Source organism: Sipha flava, unplaced genomic scaffold, assembly GCF_003268045.1.
Source record: "Sipha flava isolate LNK unplaced genomic scaffold, YSA_version1 559_pilon_pilon, whole genome shotgun sequence".
Taxonomy (NCBI): domain Eukaryota; kingdom Metazoa; phylum Arthropoda; class Insecta; order Hemiptera; family Aphididae; genus Sipha; species Sipha flava.
Genome location: NW_020273541.1, coordinates 1 through 10,893, shown reverse-complemented (window position 1 = coordinate 10,893; position 10,893 = coordinate 1). Strand labels below are relative to the sequence as shown.

The following is a 10,893-nucleotide window of genomic DNA, read 5'->3' as shown; positions in this document are numbered from 1 at the left end:
AATTTTGATTAAACGTAATGAAAAATGTTTAATTTAATAATTTAGTGTGTTCAACTATTTTATATAGTGTAAATATTGTTTTGCCAACCGAAAACATGGCGGACGTATGATAATCTTGCGTCCCCGGGCTTCACTTCTCTCAATGGAAAACATCGGTAGTTCGTTATCTAGTATAATCTAGATATCTGTGGTTAACCATGATGATAACTCTTATCAAATTATTCGTTATGGAAAAATTTGTATTTATTTAAGTTGTTTCATATATCTCTGGAAGATACGTTGCCGATATTTTGTGTGTAAATACATTAGTAATATTTTTAATGAGTATATATACTTAACTGTGGTAATGTAACGTTTATGAAGCGCATTGAGCTCTATTTTAGCATTTTAATTACTACATCAATTATTTTTGATATTGTCTTGTTTACTTCGGTAATTTATTGAAAGTAAAAGTGAAGTGGAATTCGATTATAACGATGCCGGATAAAACAATATTTTTGGTGTAATAATCCAGCAATGCCTGGTAGATTTTCCATCATGTATGCAGTAACTTTTTTTTTTATGTACAATAATTTTTCTGAAATAGCTATACAAGTTTCAAACAAAAAAGCAAGGCTTTTCTCATGCTAATTAAAATGTTTAGTGCTTACTAAATTGTATTTTTTACTGAATTCTGAATTGAAATTGTAGAATCTTCTCGAATGGGACATATGTTTGACCAATTTATTTATTAAAATATCTCACTATTATCATTTGGTGTGCTCTGAGCCTAATAATTATACAATAATATAATTATTATTATTATATTATTATTAATAATTCTTTTATTTCTTTCATCCCAGGTACAATTAAATTTTGTGTTAAGGTATCAAAATACCTCGCCTAGTCTTTAAGAGATTGTTATAAGACTAGGTTAGCATATCTAAATATTTTAATAATTAATCATTTTCTTCACCTTTCTCCCAATTAATTGGGGTCAACCACTCTTGTTTTAAACATCAAATAATCTCAATTTTCTATATCCTCTACGCGCATACCAATAGTCTACATATCATTCTCAATCATATCCAACCATATCTTTTCTGCTCGTCATCTTTTTCCTCTAATGTTTAAAAATAAGTATTAATATTTTAATATTAAATTAAATTAATAATTTTTAATAATTAATACATTTTTTTTGAATTGGTTATTATTAGGGATTGGATTTCAAAGCAATATATATAACAAAAAAAGCACAAAATTGTTTTAAAAAATAAAATAAAAAGCATGACCAAAATGAATAATAAAACTGAATAAAAAAAATTATTTTGAATTAAATAAACAATTAAAAACCATGTATTTTGTAAGATTTTCAGTAATGAAACTGACTACTATCTGACAGAATATTTTTATACATAAAAAAACAAATGCCTTACATCCACTGAAGTTATCGATGCATACTTCATACAAGAAGTTTCATTTAAATCAAATCAATGATAATTAATTTTGTTTGATTAAACGCTACTCAGTTTATAATTAATGTCTAGTAATTGTTTCCAGTATTTGTTTTATAAAAGAACACAATTTAGTTTACCTAAAATTGCAGTTGCAATATTTCCATTAGCTTCATTTAACTTCTTTTCTGCATCAAATATAATACTTTTACATTTTATCAATAATTTGTCTGTAGATTGATAATCAACATGTTTAATACATTTAATAATCAAGCCGATAACGAAAACAATAATAATCCAATACAACTATTTAGTCCATATTCCAGATTGTTATACTTCTTATTAATTAAGTAAACAATTTTTTTATTACTATAGAATAATAAACATGTAAAAATTCCATGGTTGGAATAATTGAAAAAACATTTATACAAAAAAAAGCCAAAAAAGCAAATAATAATTAGTTTATTTGGAATCAAATTCATATGAAACAAATTTTTGTATAAAAATTAGATTTTTATCTTATATATCAAAAAGAAGCATTTATTTTAGAATTTAAGCCCTATAATATTGAAATAACAAAAAACCATATACCTTGAAATACACTTTGAATAAAATTATTTTATAGACATAAAATAAATGATTAACAATAATATTAATACATCATGTTTTTTTATTTACAGTTGTTGAAGTCTGGATTAATAGATTATCTTTGAAACAACACAGTTACTATATCTATAATGAATAAAAATAATAATGGAGAGTCCAAAAAAACTAATGATAATACACAAGAACCTCGAATATCCTTCAGATTCAATAACAATGTTAGAGAATTACCATTGTCTAAATTTGATATGATCGTATATAGAGAAGTAATGAAACTTATTGATAATACCGAAATTCAAGAAAATCTAAATTCTGAAAAATCTGTTCATTCTTCAAATGTTAATTATTGGACTAAGGAATATAATTATTATTCAACCCAAGCATATATTTATGGGAATCTTATTAAACAATTGGAAAAAGATTTAAAAATTAATAAACAAGCTCAACCAAGGAAGAATTTGACTTGTTCAGTGAACCAAAATGTTAACATATATTTAGAAAGGTGTAGTATTTTAAAATAACAATTTTCTTAATAATTTTCATAACTAATAGTATTTCTACAATTTTATTCTTTCGGTCAAAAAGTAATTTATTAATAAAATAAATATTTACCTTAAAAATGTTAAAGAGTTTTATTTTTATTTTATTTCTCGGCCATATTACATTGGAATATATCTAATTTTTCTTACTAGCTAGTAGTATTTAATATTTAAATACGCATTTATAGATATATTTAATAGAATTTATCATTATGATATACGCATGCGCTATACTATCATGTTTTTTTTTTAAATAGTAATCCCTATTTTGAACACCATTTATGAACTGGCTTATTTGTTTTTTAACTCATTTTGATGTATCAACTATGGTTCTAAATTCAAAGTTGACTGAATAAGAGTCATTTCAATTTTGTAAAAATAAAACATTTTTATAATTCATTTAATCATTTATAATTATTTATTTTTGATTCCTTTATGAATATTTTTAGGTAATTTTTTTTTTTCTTTTAGTGTTATATACAAGATTAACATAATATGGGTGCAAAATTATTTATTAAAATTTGATTATTACAAGAATCAAACTGAAGATGGTGGATTCAATTTAATGTAAACTATAACTTGAAGTTCCAAATTTTCACAAATTTTATTTACTTTGGGTTGTTAATTGCATGTTATTTTTACAAAAATTACTCCGTGGTTCTATAATTTTTTCTATTTTAATAAAAAGTATATGCGATAGATGGTACCGACCTGGGTATTGTTCAGTATACATTTCTGCTATCTAACAAGAATTTCTATTGCAACTACCATAAATTAAAGACTTTCATAAATTTTCTTAGTTTTTAGTTAATTATTAATATGTTATTTAACATACTGACATATGTGTTATAAACAAGGTTAATTTTGTTTATAACTCGTATAAAAAAAAAATATATTAAAAAAAACCAATATTTAAATAAATTATAAATGCAAATATTTATATATAAATTGTATGCACTCTAATGAATTATAAAAATGTATTATTTTTTAAAATTGAAATGGTTCTTATTCGGTCAATTATGAATTTAGAAACATAGTTCATACATAAAAAGAACTTTAAAAAATAAGCCTATCTAAATATGGTGCTCAAAATAGATGTTGTTACTTATAACAATAATAAAAAAAATAAAATACACATATTGCACTGCATATGTTCTTATTAGAATAACATTTTTGAAATGTGTCTATAAATATTTATTTATATACCACTTGCTTGTAAAATAAAATTACATTTATTCTAATGAATATAGTGGAAAAATGAAGTTGTTTCCTAAATTGATGAACACGCGTTATAGAAATAATATTACATTAAATATCTTAATTCAAAATTATCTCTTCTTCTTCTGAGGCTAAAAACAAACTTTTAAGATTTAATTCCATTTTTACAATTCCTCTACAATAATTTCTATCTGATGCCAAATTAATGCTTTAAGTAGGGTTCACTAGTATTATGTCTCTTCACCGTGTCAAAATTATCATTATTGTTTTAAACTATTTAAGAAAATTACATAAACTATCAATACTTTTTTTTTTTAATGTATTCAATTTTTTTCAGAATTATTTTTACTTAAAGAAACCTTACACAACTCAAATGTAACCCCCCTTATTACACACTCTATAAAAAAGTCTATTCAAAATAAGAAACGTAGTCGGCGGCCGATTATTGTACATGGGCGTGGCCTCACTATGCACGTCTGCCTTCAACACCGTTGTCAGCGAGAGCTCCGCATTATTCTACTATTGACCAGTGATGCGAACAAATAACTTGAAGTACATTGTTTATGTAATAAAATAATTAATATTGTTAATGTGTTTACGTCATGCGTCGACAACGGTCGTATGTCGACGGCCGCCGTCGCGACGTGTCGGTAGAGTAGACGGCACAGTGGGGGAAATATATGACCGCTACCGTCGAAAACTGGTCGCCCCCGACTACGTTTCTTATTCTGAATAGACTATAGGCAGTTGCTCATCTCGCAAGCTTCTAGTTGCGACACGAATCATATATTCCATAATATTATTGAAATACTATCTAATGAGCAGATACTATAAAACTAGTACATACTGAAAAATTAATATAAAAAAAAAAATACTTAGTACAAACAATTGTAACAACATAATAAGTAGGGCCCGGAATTCAATGCAAAGTGTATAATTTTTTGGTTGATTATCCACAATGCTTTCTAATAACATTATTCGTTTCATGTAACCAGGGTTTCAAAACTACGAATTTTATTTTGCATTTTTTTTTTGCATATTTCAACGTTTTTTTCATTTTTAGAGCATTTATAGTGTTATTAGGTCATTTTGTTGGTTTTTAATGCATATTTGTTCAATATACTAAACAAATTTAGCCTATTCAAAATAAAATCAAAAGAAAAATTATTTTCTTGATTCTTAATTAGGTTTATCAGATTTTTCCATACACATTGTCAATCTTTATTTTTCGATTTAGTTTTTATCTTATCTTAATTTATTATTGACTATGGAACGTCACCAGTATTCAGTCAAATGAAAAATCAACTTAAGTTCGTATTAGCTCTCAAACTTTGCTCGTATTACGTATGAATGTGATTTTAATGTATTAAATATCATGTTAAATAATGCCCAAAACAAAAAAAAAATATGTCATTTTTAAGTTCATTTTTGTGGTAAAATGCATTTTTTAAGGACATTTTTGGCTATTTTTTTGGAGCATATTTGGATGGTTTTAAGTGCATTTAAATCCGAGCCCTAATAATAAGCAATTAAACCTTAGTTTATTTTTTATTTTTTTAGTGATCAATCGAAAAATATGAATGTTGATCCAGAAATAATAGAAATATCAGATAATGAAATTGATCAGTCTTTAAATAAAAATAAACATTCAACAAATTCAATGTTGGTTGATAAAAAACAAGAAACTAAATGCTCTTCTATTAATTTAGTTGGTGTAATTGAGGAATGTCAAAAATTAAAAGTAAAACATAAAATAGACCCAAAATCAAAAACTAGTAATGTTACACCAAATGATAACATTAACAATAACTGCAATAATAAAGCACTTCCTATTAATTTTGAAGCTTGTACATCATTAAATAAAGAAACATGTTTACTTACATGTACATGTAAATGTAATTCTGGATCGAAATCAAAAACAATGCTTATAGACGATAAAATTAATTGTGATGATGTTAATTATAAGATCTCTACCTTTGTTGATATAAAAGATAAATGTAAAAAAAATTGTAATCCTGATATTAAAACAAGTGGCTCAAATAAAAATAAACGAGAAAAATCTTTTAATAAAACTAATAATCAGAATATACTAAATATTAAAATACCCAAGTTAGCAAAAACAGGTCAAGAATCTGCTGGTTTACATTTAAAGAAATCGGAATCAAGAAATGCCACACCAATTTATAACATTAATAATAATTGCAATATCAAATCACTGCTTATTAATGTTGAAGCTTGTACATCATTAAACAGAAAAACATGCCTATCTACATTAACCCTTAAACATGAATCTGCACCAAAACCAATGTTTGTTAACAATGAAATCAATAGTGATGATGTAAATGAAGGTATCTCTACAAAAATTAGAGATAATAAAATATGTGATTTAAGTATTAAAAACTGTGAAAAAATTCATTCTAAAACTGATGATCAGAGTATAATAAATATTAAAATACCAGAGTTACCAAAGACATTACAATATCCTCCACCTTTTCCTGTAGAACACCTTTATAATTCTGATCCATCGTGGAAAAATGAATTGCCAGCACCTATTTTAGACATCAAAGATCATGAAAATAAAGTGATATTATACTGGGATATGAAATTGGATTTAATGATGGCAAAAATAAATATGTTTGAATTGTTTGTATGTCGAGAGACTAACACAATTCCTAACTCTTCGATGTGGATAAAAGTAGGTGATATTAAAGTAGATAAATTACCCATGAAATGTGACCTTAATAAATGTATTAAAGGATGTACTTACTATTTTGCTTTGAGGGCAATAGATATTCATAAAAGAAAGGCACCTTTCACGATAAAAAAAATTATAAAATAATTGATTTTACCATTTGGCCAGAGTATTTTTAATTACAAATAAGTTTAGTAATTATTTTTAAAAAATATTGTTGTATTAAACAAACTTTTTATTGTCATATTATAATTATTAATAATGTCCATGGTTTTTTGAATTTTATTATATATTATGCCTGTAATAGTTGACAATTTTCAATGATTTTTTGTAATTTATTATATTTGTATAAAGAATAACCTTACATGAGTTCATAAAAAAAAAAAAAATTATAAATGTAATAAATTTTTTAATAGTTGTATATATATTAAAATGTACATTAAATTTACTACACTGAATTGTTTTTTATAATTAAATCTTCAAAATATTCTAGTGCTGTTGTTTTGTTTTTTATCTCCATTTCTTTATAACTTACTAAAAACTAGATAGCTATTTTATGGAACACCACTTAATATTTACCTTAGGCTCTTAAATTTGTTCCAAATGGAAGTATGCTTCTCATCTCTTCTTATAAAAGGGTGTTAACAAATTACAGTGGCGTATATTCAATCTTACTCTGGTGAGGGGGGTTAACAAGGGGTTATGATATAATAAAAATACAATTAAGGAAAGTACCGTTTTAGTATGACCTCCGTAAGGAGGAAGATTAACGGGCTAATTAGTGAATTTAAATTATTTATGAAATTAGATAAAATGGACGAGATGGTTTCAGCTGGAGAAATATCAGAATTAACTGCTTCGGCATAGGATTTGGGTTTTGTCCTCAATTTTGAAAATTATCCTGGAACAGTAGATGCTGGAGCTATTATAGAGGTCTTCCTATTTACTTTGGGGCGTTTTGACAGCGACTTAATAACAGGACAGCCTTTGAAGTTAGCGGTGTGGGCACCCTGGCAAAGAGCGCATTTGGGTGGACTCTTTTTATCTTTGGTACAATCTTCGGAGTCATGATTCTCCCCACACTTGACGCAGCGAGGGAGGTGACCACAATAATTTTTTGTGTGCCCATAATTCTGGCAGGTATGACACTGGGGCGGTCCATTCTTGGTTTTATTAGGTTTTTCAACTTTGATAATTGTGTTCGATAATGAAGACGGTTTAAAAAATGTCATGATTATTGTCGTTTGGAGTTAGGCCTACAAAGAAAAGAGGTAATGGGAGACCATTCTTAAGAACGTTTTCAACTCGTCTAACACAGAATCCCAGGTCACCCAGAGCTTCTGAGATATCCATGATGAGAGTAGTATGGTGAAAATTTCTGATGACGACTCTATAAGACCGAAGTGGAGGAGAGTTAAATGAGTGATAGCAAGCATCCGAACTTGCGAGATGTTCGATGACAGCATTGAAGTTCGAAACTCCACTTGGACGAATAATTAAAAATGAAAAAAGTTGACTTATAAGAGAAACCGTTTACACTAGTGGGTCGTATAAACGTATATTTGAGAGCTGAAAAATTAACTATAGAAGTGTGTTTTTAATGTAGATTGGTGGATCCCTTACGTTGGAATTTGTTTTTTCCCTCAAGTGAAATGAGTTGCTCGCTGTCAATAACCGTGTTGGTTGAAATTACAGTTGGTTTAACGTTGTCATCCTTGGTCGCTAAAATAGCATAGCGATTTGTTGAGCAAAAAACTTTTAGTTTTTTTCCCAAATGAGATGGAGTCGTTGGTGAGTTTGAAGAAGACGACAACAAACGTTTGGTGGATTTTTTTTTTTAGACGGAGAGGGGGAACCGGAATGAGACGCACTGCGATTCTAATCATTGACACTAGGGCTCCACATAGCCACACGCTCGTTATAACCGTGGAGCGCACATTAATTAATAGAATAGTGATTACGAGTAGATCTACGACATAGTGGAATCAAGATACCGGAATGTGTATAACGACAGATGTGCGTTCACGCAGAGGTACAACGCCGAATTGCTCCGAATTATCATATTATAGTTCTTTTTACCTAATTAATAAAACATGTTACTGTTATTTTATTGAATAATGTTCGATCAGGTAGAACATTTGACTGGTTACCTCACACTTAAAATCTAATAAATGATAATAACAAGGTTTGTTATTAATCTAAAGTAATTGTTTAATAACTTATTAAAATTCAGTACATACGATATAAAATCGGGCGCCCGGAATAATAATAGTAATAATAATAATACAGAAAATATTAATATAAACCTAAATACATGAATATAAAACGCAATACAGCCAACCACGATAGTGCCTCAATTCCATCGACAACAGTGCAGTCAGCTTCCTGCTGCCGAGAGCGGGCAGGCACTCCACGAACAACGATATATCGTACGAACGGCGACGCAGTGACGATGGTGCAAAACACGCCCGGCGGTACAACACACAACGGCGCAATGGCGACCGGCGGCAAAATGACACGACCGGCGGTACAACACACGATGGTGATACTAAAACTCCACAAAAATGTACGCCGGCCAGAGTACGACGCGCACGACACCGCAAAATCACGCGGAAGGTAAAAACGGCGTGAATCAACAAAATGCGCACCAGTGTGAACAAAACAAAATAAAACAACACCACACGCCACGATAGATCGACGACGTGCCGGTGTCAGAGGCGAACATACGACGACGACTAGCGGGGGTCCGTAAAAAGAATACGGACAGTGACGACGTCGGGGCTCACCATCGGTCGCGGTTATCGCGGGGAAAACCGCAGATAAGGTCGACAATATTATAGTTGGACAACCAGCTCGAACATACCCCCCCCCCCCATGGAAGAGTACTGGTCCAGCCTTCCATGGTCGGTGAAGGGGTGGTTGTCAGTATCGGTATTACACAAAATAAAAAAATAACAACCAACAAATAACACGATCCGAACCGTTATCAAATGGAAATTAATAATAATAAACATAAGAAAAAAAAATACATGTTATTTTATACAATTTACATTATAGTGGCCAAAGAACAAAGGTGATAGAGGGAAGGTGGGATCATCTCAGTCGCAGTACGCCAGATTTATTGGGTGAATAACACAATTACCTTGATTACCGGATGTGTCACTAGGCCACGAGACGTTAAGATCTGGATTACGCGCACGACGCCGTCAGGCCCCGGGACCACGTCGGTCACACGGCCGAATCGCCACTCCAACGACGGTACTAAAGGGTCGCGCAAAAGTCCGTCCATTTTGTGCGCTCCTAGAGAGTGTATAAATATTCGGTGGTCCACCATTGCCAAAAGGCCTGATGGCATTGATCGAGTAACTTCCATCTGTTGGCAATAGATCGCTCCAGGTCACCGGATGAGCGCGGAGGTACGGCAAGCAATGGCTGGCCGATCAGAAAATGACCTGGTGTGATGCACTCCAGATCATGAGGGTCCGAGGAAGCCGGAGTGAGGGGACGAGAATTCAAGACCGCCTCAATCCTACACAAAACCGTTGAAAACTCTTCATACGTGAAGATGTGAGGTCATATTATACGTGATAGTAACCGCTTCGCGGACCGGACTGCAGCTTCCCACAGACCTCCGAAATGGGGCGCCGCGGGTTGAAATACCACGCACACCCGATTGAACTCGCGGTAATTGTCTGTTGCGACGAGGGACTATTGATTAATTGACGCAACTCACGAGCAGCGCCAACAAAATTTGTGCCACAATCCGAAAAGACGTCACTGGGGCGACCTCACCTCGCAATGAACCGATCAAACGCGGTCATAAACGCCGCAGTAGAAAGTTCCGAGACAAGCTCTAAAAGGACTGCTTTTACGGCCATACATACGGAAACGGCTACGTATACCTTAAACTCTCGTGACTTACGCAACCGCAACTCGCGCATTTTCAATGGTCCAGCGTAATCAATGCTAACTCGTGTAAAGGGGCGACATTGCGACACACGAGCCGACGGTAGTAGTATGTATTTGTATGTTCTGGCTCCATTTTTTACAGGGAGATTCAAAATATTTCACCGACAGTCCCACGGTAAACTTTTTTTAGTTACCGTGCTCACGATTTTTTCAAAAACCTATATGTATGTTCTGGCTCCATTTTTTTTTTTATAAATTCATTTTGGTAAAATAAAAAAATTAACCAACTTTTTTTTAAATACACAATTTTTTTTATTTCCCAAAACGTCAACACAATTTTTATTACAGTACAATACTTTTTACAATATTATTTATATAATTTATACAAGTTTCTTAACTTCTCTGCTAAAAGGTACATACTCTATAATACGATCATGAATTAAAAGACAATAAGCACTCACACCTGAGATAAATGATTTTTTCCAAATATCGGGAAAAA

At 30.7% G+C, this 10,893-nt stretch overlaps 1 protein-coding gene across 3 annotated transcripts; it reads left to right on the top strand.

The window, feature by feature from the left end:
* The first annotated feature begins 232 nt into the window (after positions 1-232).
* LOC112691110 (activating transcription factor 7-interacting protein 2-like) lies at positions 233-6,650 on the top strand. 3 transcript variants are annotated; one of them, XM_025565261.1, is made up of 3 exons: positions 233-296; positions 2,114-2,538; positions 5,354-6,650. In XM_025565261.1, the coding sequence occupies exons 2-3, from the start codon at positions 2,171-2,173 to the stop codon at positions 6,630-6,632; spliced, it is 1,647 nt and encodes a 548-aa protein (XP_025421046.1). In that variant the 5' UTR covers positions 233-296; positions 2,114-2,170; the 3' UTR covers positions 6,633-6,650. The 3 variants fall into 3 exon arrangements, with proteins under 3 accessions (XP_025421046.1, XP_025421045.1, XP_025421047.1); XM_025565260.1 differs by having other exon boundaries at positions 238-539; XM_025565262.1 differs by lacking the exons at positions 233-296; positions 2,114-2,538 and adding an exon at positions 4,156-4,345.
* Positions 6,651-10,893: the final 4,243 nt, after the last annotated feature.

What these genes read in the sequence shown, in the direction of transcription:
- LOC112691110 (XM_025565261.1), top strand. Translation starts at nt 2,171, where the DNA reads ATGAATAAAAATAATAATGGAGAGTCCAAAAAAACTAATGATAATACA. An exon ending in GTTAACATATATTTAGAAAG is followed by an intron (nt 2,539 to 5,353) that starts GTGTAGTATTTT and finishes TTATTTTTTTAG; the next exon opens with TGATCAATCGAAAAATATGA.